The 15,040-nt window shown below is 31.3% G+C and overlaps 3 protein-coding genes across 4 annotated transcripts; 2 read left to right on the forward strand and 1 right to left on the reverse strand.

Annotated features, from left to right (window-relative positions):
• Positions 6,365-7,461, forward strand: LOC109341684 (AT-hook motif nuclear-localized protein 16). Its single transcript, XM_019579629.1, has one exon. It carries the CDS (start codon positions 6,538-6,540, stop codon positions 7,315-7,317), a length of 780 nt encoding a protein of 259 aa, XP_019435174.1. The 5' UTR covers positions 6,365-6,537; the 3' UTR covers positions 7,318-7,461.
• LOC109341677 (pentatricopeptide repeat-containing protein At2g42920, chloroplastic) lies at positions 7,200-9,420 on the reverse strand. The gene is made up of 2 exons (XM_019579621.1): positions 7,759-9,420; positions 7,200-7,313 (listed from the first exon to the last, which is right to left on the reverse strand). The coding sequence occupies exon 1, from the start codon at positions 9,380-9,382 to the stop codon at positions 7,766-7,768; it is 1,617 nt and encodes a 538-aa protein (XP_019435166.1). The 5' UTR covers positions 9,383-9,420; the 3' UTR covers positions 7,200-7,313; positions 7,759-7,765.
• On the forward strand, positions 11,807-14,964 carry LOC109341690 (glucan endo-1,3-beta-glucosidase 12-like). 2 transcript variants are annotated; one of them, XM_019579644.1, is made up of 5 exons: positions 11,807-12,227; positions 13,342-13,851; positions 14,404-14,434; positions 14,532-14,708; positions 14,788-14,964. In XM_019579644.1, the coding sequence occupies exons 1-4, from the start codon at positions 12,167-12,169 to the stop codon at positions 14,701-14,703; spliced, it is 774 nt and encodes a 257-aa protein (XP_019435189.1). In that variant the 5' UTR covers positions 11,807-12,166; the 3' UTR covers positions 14,704-14,708; positions 14,788-14,964. The 2 variants fall into 2 exon arrangements, with proteins under 2 accessions (XP_019435189.1, XP_019435181.1); XM_019579636.1 differs by lacking the exon at positions 14,788-14,964 and having other exon boundaries at positions 14,532-14,735.

Raw genomic sequence — 15,040 nt, forward strand, 5'->3', positions numbered from 1 at the left:
ATCATATATATTAAGGGCGTTCAACATGTGGGAAGTTTAAATTGGTATCTATAAGTATGAAGATTAATAAATTTAACACCTTAAGATTAATAAATTAGTTATGTTAAATTTATATTGTTGATTCATATTAGATCTTGATTTGATTTTGATTTTGTATTGGTCCAAATTCCTATGTTTTTATCAATGGTATTTAGACCCTTAGTCTTGTACTAATCATGCTTTTACCATTCTCGAGTGTATTTTCATTGTATTTGGGTTGACACCCCTTATGTCATATTATTGAGTCTTTTGCTTACATAGTGATTACATAATGTAGATATAGGTAAAAAACTAAACTCACTTAATAGATTTCCCTTTATTTTGTGCTTCATCATTCCTCGTTCATTATATTATTGGTACCGATTTAGATTTAAACAGTTAGGAAATTTTTTATTTAATCATGTAGTGTTTGAAGTTAATATTTATATATGATTAACACTTTTAGTTTTTTATAATTAACGTAGCCCTATTTAGACAAAAATATAGCCTAGCTAAATTTATTTCCAGATATTAGGACAAGTAAAATAGTTATTCACTTATTTGTAAGCCTATTTTGGCACAATTATATTTGTTTTTTTCTTGTTGAAAGTTATCACTATTAAATAATTAAATATTTTGTAATTTATATGCATCATAATTTTGATTTCATCTCTCTCTGTAAAGTTTTTCCCACACATTTAATAAAGATTGAATCCTTATTATGATAGTAATTAAGAGCTTGGTAAGAATTAATAATATATAATTTAAATAACAACTGCCTTACAAATCTAATGTAGTTAATTGTTTACTTAAAACGTTGCATGTAAAAGAATACATGAAGTAAAACTAATAATAAAAAAAAATCAAATGTTCGATTTCTATAAACAACATTTAATGATAGATATAACCATCAATTTCATCTTCGTTCATAAGATATGGATACATTTGTTTATACGAACAAAAAATAAAACCGATAAGATATATATCCTGTTCCTTGTCACGCCTAGGTCTATGATTGAGTGTGTTTTCACGTCACCTTCCTTTATTCCTTTCCTCACTGCCCTAAGTTTGTGGCACACATCTAGTTTCATTTCCCTTATCATATGCTTCATTATCATATAAATGATATAATAATACTATCAAATCAAACAACATGGTCAAAATGTAATATACCCCACTACTCTTTCCTTTTCACTTACCCTACTCTCTCTTTATATGCGCACCAAACATCTTATATTTTAACCAACTATTAGACTCTTTTAACAATATAATAACTCAAAAAATAATTTAATTTAACTATTAGGCTCTTATTATTTCATGTGCAAGAATCTAAAAAAACTCACGAGCCAAGACTATATATTGGTAAATCTACGATTATTTTCTTAAAAATATACTAGCATGTTGGTCAAACTCGTTAGTGAATTAAAAAAAATTAGGTAATTGACCATGACTACAATTTGGACGATAGCATGCACGTTTTCCTCGTTAGTCAAAGGTACATTTTTTAAAGACAATTGTTTAGAATAGCCTGAACATTTTTGAGTTAATTATGTTTAACGATATTGATTACTCTTTTCAGCATTTTGAAAAATAGACTTTTCGTGTTAGAAAAAGAAAAAATAAAAATAAATTTGTGAAGATTTATCTCTCATAATTTTCATTTTCTTGTTAAAATGGAAAATTCTCGATTTCTTGTTCAGTGCTTTTGTTACATAACTTGTTATATAATGGTCAAAAAGAGTAAAAACACACTTGGTCCAATTTAGACGGATTGCTTTTTTATAGCACATGTTAATTGTTTTCACTTTTCTATTTCATCACTCTTTTTATAAATAAGTACTAAATATCTGAATCATATAACAAATCATTTTTCAATATAAATTATTCTTTGAACTCCTTAGAAAATTAATGTCTCAAGGCATTTATTAATATTTCCCTAAACAAATACATAGATTTATATACTTATTTATTTTTATAGAAAAAGTTTTTGGCATAGAGCGGCAAGAGAGAAATTGTGCAATTATTACCCATATTTGAACTCAGTTACTCACACATAATATACATAAATAATATTAGTTAAGAATGAATTTATCTTTAACTTAGTTAAATTATCTTTTGATCAGATTATAAAATCAGCAATGATGAAATCTTAGATTTGGATGAATGACCAATAAGAGGAAAACTCAATTCTCTATTTCAATCGACTGGATTGTTAACCCCCAAACTTGTCTCAATATTGTATTGTAACTATTTTTGTTCAGCTTTTTCTTCTATCTCTTTTGTAACTCTTATTTTTTCTAATAAAATTTTACTTTAGTCATCAAGTACTAATATATCAATGGTCTTAATTCCTATTTCATCTTGTGTTTTTACTTTTTTTACAAGGAAATTAGTGTAAATTTAACATTATGACATTCTCAATGTATGTAGTAACATGAAAAACAAAAAACCTCAAACTCAAGCTTCTTGTTACCTTAATAACAAACATGGGAGCTCCTTTTTATTCAAAAAGCCAATCTTTTCTGCCCAATCTCAGCAAAGTAGCTAGCCATTCATCAATGAAAAATGAAAGATAGTGCATCAACAATGTCATGCTCTATCTCAAAGTAACGTTAACCTTCCATAGCCACATCATAATTATGAGGAGTGGTAATAACCAAAGACTTTTCTTGTGTGGGTGCAAACCCAACACCTATATTATGAACAAGAACAAGAACAATTACACATTATTCAAAAATAACAAGAGAACAATTACTTCTTTTTCATTGAAAAGGACAATTTTTGGTGGCTAAGGAAAACCACATTTAATAATGTTGTATATTAATTAGTGGTGTCTTGTAATTTTAAGGAGTATATTTTTTCTAGCAATGAGTATTTTTTATGGGATGTAATTTTAATTGAGCCGAAAGTATTTACAATAAAGTGTCTTCTAGTTTGAGTTTTTTCTTGTGACACGGACACGTGATCTTGTTGAACAAAAAGTAAACTTGTATAATTAATCTATACTAACCATGTATATGTAATAGTCTTATATGTTTTTATTCTCATCATTTTTGATATTTTTTATAATTTAAATAAAAGAGCATAAATGCGAAAGTTTTTAATTGTTAAACGTTTTAAAAATAATACTATATTCTTATAATTTTCGTTAAGAAACTGTTAGATTAATGTGGTGGGTTCATCATGATCATTGTTTATTGACAAATGAAACTAAATATGAGGAGTATGATATTGTTGACATATTTCTGTCCTTTATCTATGGCAACCAATAAGGCACTTATTTATTATATTTATTTTTAGGAATTGCATTTTTAATCTTATATACAACTCAGCCGACAACTTAAAAGAGGAAGGGGGAATATATAAATATTAGTTTTGGTATATATAAACTTTATAAAGTTAATTTCTGTGAAGAAAAATTAGGGTTCATGAGTTTGATTGGGTAGATATTCCTTTTAAAACATACCTTCAAGCCAAATAAATTAGTTTATTTGGTTATTTGTAGTTGATAGATCCAAACCAAACTAACCCATAATAAAATTGAGTGTCTTTTATAGTGTAAAATATTGCACACAAAAGTGAGATAAAACCATCATTGTTGTTCCAATTTCCAAACGGATTGGTTAAAATTAAGAATCAATAAAAATGTGGTACATAATATTTTTTTTAACTTGTTTTTTTTAGGAGTATGTAACATTTTTCATTACAATATTTTGAAATAACAACATGAAAACTATGATGGATATGTCAGTAGTATATGAGTTTTATATACTATCGTTGTATTATTTATTATTTATATTTTATTTTATCATTATTAACTCTTACAAAAATAATATAAATGAATGGTGAATTATGTATTGTATAATTCTTAACGATAAAAACTAAAATGTGAGACAAAACTAGTATATGGATTGGTTAGTTCCAATAAAAACTAACATGTGAGACAGAACTAACATATAAAATAATAAAATGTGAGTTCAGTTGATTTAATAGAAAAACACTCACATTATAATGTGTATCATAAATATTAGTTAATAACTAATAAAAAAAATAAAAGTAACAATTAAATATTCTTATTTTTTCTTAAAAAAACATATATAGTATTTTCTTACGAGTAACATCATCCATTGCACTCTGATTGGCAATTATGTTTTGTTAATCATGGCTGATTGATTGTTAGGTTTGCTCAGTACCAAGAATCTTATGAAGAAAGACGTCCCAACTGAAAAAGCAGTATAAATAAATAAATAAATAAATAAGAATTAATAAAAAAGGTTAATAATTAGCATCAGATCTAAATTTTATTTTTATTTTTGCCATGCACAGATCAAGTAACAAGTGCCACTAAGATTTCATACATGCATGTGTCATAATGTTTAATCTGTACAAAGTGCTGTAGTTAAAGTGATTTGGTATATAATGAAAAGAACATGTGGATAGGACAAATTTATAGGATTTGAGATAGTATCGTATTTTAGTATACTTGTCTAAATGGCACTTGTTTCTGGTCATGCATGTTAGGCAAATGACTTTATGCATGTAAGAATCTTCTCCATTACTAAATATGATTATTATTTTTACAATAGTTTTACGATAAAAACATTATTACAAGTATAAATAGAATGATATAATTGTTATTTTTTTAAGTTTTTTGTCTTATTTTATACATCACTTCTATCTTCAGTACTGGAGAGGAGTCTAACGTTATGCGTACTCCAGTATTATTAGTCAATAACTAATGCAGCTCACCTACTCTGACCTTACAGCAGTACAATGCAATAATAATACCTACAAACTTCAAACATATTGACTATAACCATATATAGGAAACTCATATTATACGAAATAACCTATTTTTCTTCCCACTATACTTATTTTCCTTGCATAAATGATGCTTGCATTGATTTTTTTTATATAAGTAGCTAGTTTTATTTAAAGAGGGGGAGGATGTAATTATTGGTAGTTTGAAAACCCAAGTATTTATGAATAATGTCCTATGATCAACTGAGCTTACTTGTTTCTTTCTTTGTATAGAGGGAATTTTTAATGAGATTTAACTAATTGTGTTTAGGTTTTTTTTAACGTTGAAGGACTATTAAAGAATGTGATTTATTTAGGTTAGTTTATTATTGTATTAGGGTTTATAGAACACACATATTTATATATAGCCTACTATTCATATTCAGTATGATAGTGTGAGGGCCACATGGAGTGTTTTTAACTAGGGCAATGTATAATAATAATTTCCTAATATCCGCTTGTGAGAGGAAGGTTGCGTATATCTACTCTCCTCAAACTCCACTAAGTAACAGACTGCATTGAACTCCTTTTTTTTTAACTAAATTTTTAGTGGAGCTTCTTCAAACTTGTACACCATAATGTAACATGCCTCCTAGCTATCGTTACTAGGAAATTTTTCGACAAAGGGAAACCTCTGCACCATAGTCTATCAACAATCATCATCTTTAATACCAACTAAACCATAAAGCTTCATTGATAAGCCTAAATAGTTGTCCTAATTGTTTATACCAACAATTACAGTTCAAAATAACGTAACTATCATGCTTCACCTTAACGAATACACCCGATACAAACCTTACTTCAATGCCAACTAATGATGTGCCACACCTTGCAACTAATCTTATATGTGTTACACATTACACCCTATACGTGTTAGTCAATACTCATGTTAGACAGACTACATTTATACTAATGTAGCATGTGTTATGCACCTTGTTAATGCTTGTGTGCTATTGTTATCATCTAGAAATTATTTCCTTTTCGACGACTCCGCACCCGAAACGTTTTACCAATTCATCATTTCTTATCTTAGAGAAGATTCTACGAACTCTCTTACGACAATAGATATTGTCAGTACCTGTATCTCTTTAGGCCCTGGTTCCGTACCCTGCAAGCTATTATTATTCACAATTTTCATATCATCGGAATCAAGTAGAGGAGCTAGAGTCTCAACTAATTTGAATGACAGGGTTAAGACACATTATGCAAATACCACCAGTGGTTGAAGTATAATTTGAATGACATGCAATGCTTTGGAAAGATGCATACACACCAGAGAACAAAACTCTCATGCGTAGGCATAATCTATACACAAATCACAACATAATGTATAAGAAAAATGTAAATTTCCAATACCAAACTATATGGCTGTGATTTACTAACATTTTTATTAAATTCACCTGAGATGGGACCCATAAAACTAATAGTATATGGCTATGATTGGAAAGTAAGGAGTGATAAATAAATTATATGGCATGAGATATCTGTTGAAGGAGACAATTGACATGAGGCAAAGTTAGTCAGAGTTAGGAAGATAGTAATGCAAAAAACTAGAATTTATAGTGAAGTTGGTGTTACTTAACTCCATCCTAAAAGACAATCATTCTTTTGGGGGTACTATTATATTTATTGTAATAAAGCTACTACTTAAGGTTGCATGTAGCATAAGACAGCAATCATTTGATTTGCAAGAGACAACAACCTCAAAAGTGTGTGCATATGTTTGATGAAATGGACCAAAAGCAAGAACAGAACAAGGTGAACCAGAACAATAGGTGTGACAGTAATGGCATTGATGATATTACTCTAATTTCTCCACAAGTTCCGAAATCTGTTTCGCCAGTTTCTTCTGCAGCTGAGGGTGAAACCTTGCGGCGGCCTCGCGGCCGGCCAGCAGGGTCGAAAAACAAGCCAAAGCCGCCAATTATAGTGACACGGGATAGTGCTAATGCACTCAAGGCTCATGCAATGGAAGTGAGTTCTGGTTGTGATGTGAATGAGAGTTTGTTGAACTTTGCAAGGAGGAGGCAACGCGGCCTTTGCATACTTAGCAGTACTGGCTGTGTAACAAATGTAACGTTGCGCCAACCGGCCTCAAATGGTTCCATTGTGACCCTTCATGGAAGGTTTGAGATCCTCTCATTGTTGGGGTCAATCCTACCTCCACCAGCACCACCAGGGATCACAGGTCTCACTATTTACTTGGCTGGTGCTCAAGGTCAAGTTGTTGGAGGTGTTGTTGTTGGTGCTTTGATTGCGTCTGGTCCTGTTGTTATCATGGCTGCATCATTCATGCATGCTAATTTCGATCGTTTGCCGTTGGAAGATGATCATGAACTTACTGCTGCAATGCACAATCAGGCTCAGCATTACCGCAGCAGCAGCAACCATCATGATATCTCAGATTTATATGCAATGCCACACAACCTTCTAACCAATGATGCATTGGCCCCTGAGATATACTCTTGGGCACCACCAAGGAACTTGTCAAAAACCTGAAACTTAAAAAGTGCTATTTGTCACTATCACTAGTTGTCTCACATCCACACAATACACCTATTATGTTAGACATGATATGTTGCTTATTAATAATTGGTTTAAGTGTTAAACAAATTACACCAATGAATATTATGATATCAAATACATTAAAGTCTATCTTTGAGAGTTCAATACTGCATACATAGCTAATTAACTGATCTAGTGTTAGGAGTTTAATAATCAAAGCAAAACATGCATGCAGCATAGAGTTAAGGTTCCTTAACTAGACATAAATATATAAATCTCAGCAACATTGGATGCTGTCATTAACTGTATTATAAGCAAAATGACTAATCGATTTGGATTGTGTGATTCTCATCTGTTGTAATTGTAAATTTTCTCTATATTAAAGTCACTTCCAATATATACAAATTTAAATTTGAAGTCTCACTACTTCATTACTTCATTGTTAATCAATCTCTTGAAGTGCAAAACTGGAGTCATTCAGTAAAGAGTAAATCTCTAGAGTTTTAGGATGTAGTCTCCCTCCAGCTAGAAACTCATGAACTTCTCCACATACTTCAATTGAACTGCATCCTGGTTCTTTCTCTGCCGATCTTTCTTTCATCGAAAGCCTGCTCTCCATTGCCTCTTCAAATTGATTGGATGCAGCTTGTACACTAGACATAAGTATATAACCACTTGCATCGGTTGGATCTAATTCACGAACTTTCCGTGCAGCCCGTTTTGCCATCTCTACATTCCCATGCTTCCTACAAGATGAAAGCAGAGATCCCCATATAATAGCATCTGACTTTATAGACATACCCTTTATTAGTTCTCCAGCCTCTTCTAGGAGTGAAGCATGACCTAGAACTTCAACCATGCAAGTGTAGTGTTTTATCGATGGTTCAATCTCATACTTATTCATCATTAGAGCAAAATAGTCCCTTGCTTTATCAATTGCTCCCAAATGTTTACAAGCAGTTAAAACACCAATGAAACTTACACTATCTGGCTTTAGATTTGAAGAAGACTCAAGCTTAGAGAATAACTTGATTGCTTCTCTTTCATGGCCATTCATGGCTAGACCAATTATAATGGAGTTCCAACAAGATAATCCTCTAGTAGGAGATGCCTCAAACACTTGAATAGCATTTTCAATAGACCCACACTTGCAGTACATGTCAATTAATGCTGTAACAACAATAGCATTCAACTCAAAATCATTCTTTTTTATATAACCATGAACCCATTCCCCAAGTTGAAGTGCTCCTAAGTGAGCACAAGCATTTAACAAACTCACCATTGTAAACTCACTTGGCTCAACCCTTGCTTGTTGCATCATGTGAAAGAGCTTTAATGCCTTATTTAGCTTCCCATTTCTAACATAACCACTAATCATAGAATTCCAAGTAACTTCAGATTTTGTAGGCATGGCATCAAACAACTTCCTTGACTCATCAATTTCACCACATTTAGCAAGTCCCAAAATCATTGAATTACAAGCTACCACATCAAATTCCACATGCCCATTCAACACTCTTCTAGCTTCAATCAACAATCCACTATTAGCATACATATATATGAGAGTATTACATATAAACTGATCCTTTTCAAGGCCCAACTTTACAACCCTCCCATGTAGCTGAGCCCCATCATGGGCAGCACCTAACTGAGCATAGGCTTTGAAAACTGAAGGGTAAGTCAAGTGTGTAGGGTGAACTTCAGAATACAACATATGAACAAAAAGTGAAATTGCAAGTTTTGGATTTGAGCTCCTAGAGAAACCTCTTATAATAGTGTTCCAAGAATAGAGATTTGGATTATGCATTGTAGTGAATACCAAGTAAGCATAGTTAATGTCACCAGAAGAAGAGGCACAGAAGGTGAGGACACGGCTATAAGCAATGGTGTCAAGAGCAAGACCAGTTTTGATAACATGGGCATGAAGCTTTTTGAGGTCTTTCATGGTGGAGCAGTTGTTTTGGAGCATGGTTAGGCATGGATGGTCAGAGATGAATTTAGATATGGAAGGTGGTGGTGGTGGTGGTGATGGAGAAAGTGCATAACAAAGAGTTCTCATTGATTGTGGTCCTTGTTGAGAACAAGGCAGAGTTAGAAAAAGTGAAGTGGATGAGGTATCTATAACAAGAGTCACATAATAAAACTCTACCATGTCTCCTATCAATGATAATAAAATAAAAACAATAAATAATATTAAAAAAAATTCATCGATAGTCATATTTTCATTGGACCAATATATTATACAAAATTGAATTTGAGACAACAGATCTATGTTCTATTCAACACTTGTTATTATTAGTCATCCTAGCTCATATTATCTTCATTAACAACCATATTAGGATTAGTAGACAGTTCATGCATTATTTGAAATTTAATCATATTTCTAACCATGATTCTATCTTCAAACTTGTTCCTATAAAGAAGAACCACTTTTTTTGTTGAAAATTTATAAACAATTTGATTCGCCTTATTTTGTTTATTTCTGGAAATAATTCCAATCTCTGCAATTCTAGCTCTTTGAATTCTTTAACCAAACTACAATGATGTATTTTGATTAGTAGAGTCTTTCTTTTTTTGTTCTCATATATTCTTGCATCTGAGGTAATTCTGTCTGAGCCGGGAACTTCCAAAGGTATATGGGTTAACTCTGTCAACGGCTATTTTTTTCATCCACAAATCTTGAACCCGAGACCTTGCTTAAAAGGAATAATCAAGTATGTACCATTTGAACCAAAAAATTTCAGCGATATTTATAATAAAAAAATCTGAAATATTATGGTAAGATTCACGTACGTTTGACTAATTAAAATTGATTGCATTACACAAACTATTTAGGTATAATTGTCTCTTTATAAACTTTACTACATATTTTAATTTATCTGTGTCTAGATGTGAGGTACTATATGCACAATATAAAGTGAAGAAAAAAATGTGACGTCCAACAAATTTTCTTTGTTTAGATGGTAATGAATAGGAAGTCACATCAAAATAATGTATCTGTGAACAAATATTGTAATCGAGCTTAAAGTGACAAGAGATTTAAAGTATTGTATATTAATAAATATAAAGGGTCATTGTATTATTTGAGCTAGAAAGTGGCAGTTCAAAATATTTAGTTGTTTGTGTCTTTATAAAAGATAAATAAAAATAATAGTTGTATGGTTAAATTACTTAGGTTTAAATTTCAAACTTTACTGCTTTATGAAATCTAAGGATTTAACACGTTGTTAATATAAAAAGTTAATTTTACACTAATAATCAATCATGCATTATCATTCCATTCAAGCTGTTGCACAAATTTCTCACTGCAATCCAGGGTTTTGTGATAGATGTGGAAGATGATCTTTAGATAATGCTCTTCTCTATTTAGACAGTGGGGTAAAATGGATATGTTATGTTGCATTGTCATTTCTACAGCCTTAGACCGATAATGATGTGAATTTGGATTACATTTGTCGTTCGGACAACGTAAATCTGTCAACTACTTAGATGATGTGTCCTTGTCTTTAGCGTGAAGGAAGATTTTTGGACGTAGCAAACATTGATATGTTTGTCTTATCGTCTTCTCCTTTCCCCTAGCTAACTATGCCTTCAACAATCATATAAACCGAATCTCGTCTGCCCGTGCATGACCGACAATCACATAAACCTAATCATATATGTTAAGTAGTTGACCTTGACCAATCCTGATTCGGATGCAACAACCTCCAATAATTATAGTTTTCTCTCCAAATTCACTAACAAAAGAATAATTTATACATTGAAGAAGTGCCTTTATTAAGAACTAAAATTGGCCCAAGATTATATTATACACTAGGATGGACCATAGTTATATTATACACTAGGATGGATCATAATTATAATATACTATGGGTGTCATTCAGAGTCAATTGCTCTAAAGTGCACATTAGGATAGAGGCATAGAATTATCAAAGGTTACCTTTGGGCCATTGATCTGAACTTTCACTAACTCAAATTAAATTGGTCCAGGACATATAAGTCACATTCCCCTCAACAACAACCCAACTACATCACTAATAAAAATAACTCAAAAAGATTCTATTTTTTTTGTTTTTCTATATGTATAAACTATTACAAAATTTAAGTATAAGTTATACTTTATAGAAGTGTCACATTAAAAAGAAATAGACAAATGAATGTTTATATAAGTTTAAAAAAACTTGGACACTAAATGCTCCAAGTATAAGATTTGAAGTTAAGATACAATATCATGTATACTTATGTGATTCTTTACTTAAGAGTTCTTTAATGTTTTGGAGAGAAAAGCTTATATCTTTTCCAAATAAGCTAGTTACAATTTGCATTTTAGCATAATTCAAGACATATACAAAATATATAGTTGATGTTACTCATCAAGCATAGAAGGTTATAGGTTACATTTCTAAGTTTCACACCCTGCCAAGAATAAAGGGAGAAAAAGAAAAGAAAGGAAAAGAAAGAGAAGAAGAATAAGTCCTTATAACAGTGAAAAGAGAGAAAAGAAAAAGGCTAAATACACACATCAGAACCATCATTATAATCATCACTAACAACAAGCTCACACACCAAACCTATATTCCAAACCTCATTCCCTCCTTTTTGCTCCTTCTCTTATTTTCACCATTCATACTCTTCCAATATGTATACTTTTATTTGTATCATTAGCCTATAAAACAAAACACCTTCCTTTCTTTCTTTCTATCTTTACTTGTTTCTTTCTATAGTTCATTCATCATATTTAGTTCATTATATTTTCCTTTCCTTTATCTTGTATTGACTCATAGGAAGAACACATTGAATAAGAAGTGAAAGATAGAAGTGGCAAAGAAAGAGAAGATTAAAGATGGAAAGGAGTGTAGTTTGCTATGTTATATTGCTCCTACTTTGTCAATTCTTCTGTTCAGGTAACTTCATTTCTCTACATTTGTTCTATGGTTCTACCCTTCTTCCTTCTTCTTTTTGTTGTTGTTTAGTTTAGCTTGTTTAGTTCTATTCTGATAAGGGTAGTTCAGTTGCTTTTGCTTTAAGATATTGTTTCTTAATTCTCACTTTGTTTTCCTTTTTTTATGTTCTGTTTTCAATTGCTTCCCTTTGTATACTTTGTTTCTTTTGCATAGATTCTCTTCTTTTCTCTTTAACTAATACATATTTTTTGGAACACTTGAATATGTTCTGAATTGTGAAACCTCAAAAATGTTCTTCCTTCACTCAAGTTTGGCATTTCAAATTTTCCATGGATCTATTCTCTTTAGTTCTTTTTTAGTTCAACTAGTATGGATATACATGTTGCAGTTAGACCAATTAGGTGCAAATCACATTTTTCTGTCCATGATTTTTTGTCAATGGATAAAAATTATCCCAGATCAAAATATTGTCTCTTCTATTATTTGGTTAGTTATTTTAACCAGTTCCTTCAAGCAACTATATAACAATCTATACCATAAAAAAACTTGAAAAATTAGTACTTTTTTACCCTCATCTTTAAGGGGTATCACATAGAATAGTTGCATCTAACTTTTCTCCAGTTCCACCGTTTCTTGAAAAGATACAAGGGCCCAACTACTTTGACTCATTACATGGGGTTTTTGTACATAGGATACCCTACATGTCTATACATAGTACTTCTAGATGCACTATAGCAAGTTGTTGTCTTTTGAAACAATGTAGAAGAGGGTCTAAAGGCATAATCATAATAATAAATTTGAATAATAATTTCTTGCACTATTCTAATGAATAGCAAAAATGTTAACTGAATGTGAAAATTTCTTCAAGCATTTGCTTATGTGTCAGAACCAAAATATAAGTATGCAGAAAAGGTAGTGAGTTTATGTATATAATAATCATATAGTAAAAACTATGTAGATGAGAGTAATAATCATATAGTTTCATGTTTTGCCACTCTAGAAGAAAAGGGTTAAAATGTGATTTCAAATCCAGATTTTGTTTCTAGCTTCACATGCTATAGACAGAGAACAGAACAAAGTAAAAAGCTTACTTCAATTGACATTTCAAATACAGGTTCTAGTAGTAGGACAGAAAAGGAAGTAACTAGACATGTGAATGTACTAGTACATGAAGTGAAACAAGTAAAATTCACATCCACATTTTCCACCACACAAAAGGATATTACCACTCCTATCACAACAATTCCAAACTTGGTTCCAACCATTCCAACCATTACAACAACACCTCCATTCTTGAATCCTAATTCCAACCCTGATACAGAATCTCCATCCTCCACATTACCAATCACAACTCCAACTACAGTGAATTCACCAATGTCTTCAGGTGCAAGCTACTGCATTGCAAGTCCAACTGCATCAAACACTGCTTTACAAGTTGCATTGGACTATGCATGTGGCTATGGTGGTGCTGATTGTTCAGCAATTCAATCTGGTGGAAGCTGTTACAATCCGAATTCTATCCGAGATCATGCTTCTTATGCTTTCAATAAGTATTATCAAAAGAATCCTGTTCCAAATAGCTGCAACTTTGGTGGAACTGCTGTTAATACTAACACTAACCCAAGTAAGGCTTTTTTTTATGCTATAATTCTCATGCAACTTTCTTAGTAATGTTTATTACATGCATTCTAAAGTTAAACCAAATATTTCCATAACACTATGATGGTATCCATGTAGAAGATTATTAGGTTCCATTTTGAAGAGACTAACATAAGATATTAAACTTTGATTATTGCATCTTTGAATATAGATTTTTAGAGTGGCTTGTGGGATACATAAGCTACAAAAGCACCACCTAGGTGATGCAAAAGTCAATATTTTTTTCTTTTTCTACTTTGTTTGAAGCTGCTACTCAAAAGCTTCCTTAATCTTGTTGACTATTGTCACTACTCCCTAGAACTATTTCTGTTCATCAATTGTTTTTTCTTCATAAAGTGTGCATACAAATTCAAAATAATATTTAACTTGGAGCACTTAAATTCAAAATATAGTATCTTATTCATAAAATATTCTACAAATTCTAAGAGCTAGATTCCTCCAATGGTATTATTACTAGGTAACCTTTACCTATATATATATATCTAGCCTTTTATTTATTTATTTACCTGCTTTGCAGGCACAGGAACATGCCAATATCAATCTACTAGGTAAACCTTTACCTATATATATCTATGCTTTTATTTGTTTTCTTGTCACAATTTGAACAGAAAAATCTGATTTTTAATTTGGTGTGTAAAATTGCAGTACTAGTTCATCAGTGCTGAACACAACAAACTCAAGTGGAGCAAATGTTTTTGGTTCAGTGCCAGTACCTACAAGTCCCTTTCCCTCTGCAGCACCTGACATATCAAATAGATTAGCACATATTTGTATCATTCTTTGGGCACTAGCAATTTTGGAAAATAATTATCTCTAATATGGATAAGGCTTAGATTTTGCTTCTCACAATTTTTTTGCTCCTTTTAGTGGATTTTTGGGTGACTGAAAAGCATTTACCTAGAACTGAACATACATGGCAGTAGAGAAACTTCTTAGAAACAAAAAGCAATCAAGTTTATGGGTTTTTGTAGAGATGTACATGCATTTTTCACCTCTATGTATTGTTCAATTTTATTGTATTTCTTTTTTTTTGGTATTGTTAGACCTTAGGAGAATAATATATCATCTTTGAGGTTGCTTTCATCTCTTGAATTTTATAGACTAGGACAAAATTTATTGTCAAAGCCAAACTTAATCTTAACTATGATATCAAA

This window comes from Lupinus angustifolius, chromosome LG02, assembly GCF_001865875.1.
Source record: "Lupinus angustifolius cultivar Tanjil chromosome LG02, LupAngTanjil_v1.0, whole genome shotgun sequence".
NCBI lineage: Eukaryota > Viridiplantae > Streptophyta > Magnoliopsida > Fabales > Fabaceae > Lupinus > Lupinus angustifolius.

Excerpts from the sequence above, each read along its gene's own strand:
- LOC109341684 (XM_019579629.1), top strand. The coding sequence starts at position 6,538 with ATGTTTGATGAAATGGACCAAAAGCAAGAACAGAACAAGGTGAACCAG.
- LOC109341690 (XM_019579644.1), top strand. The coding sequence starts at position 12,167 with ATGGAAAGGAGTGTAGTTTGCTATGTTATATTGCTCCTACTTTGTCAA. Across the intron at positions 13,852-14,403 it reads TAATACTAACACTAACCCAA|GCACAGGAACATGCCAATAT; the intron begins GTAAGGCTTTTT and ends CCTGCTTTGCAG. Across the intron at positions 14,435-14,531 it reads TGCCAATATCAATCTACTAG|TACTAGTTCATCAGTGCTGA; the intron begins GTAAACCTTTAC and ends GTAAAATTGCAG.
- LOC109341677 (XM_019579621.1), bottom strand. The coding sequence starts at position 9,382 with ATGAGAACTCTTTGTTATGCACTTTCTCCATCACCACCACCACCACCA.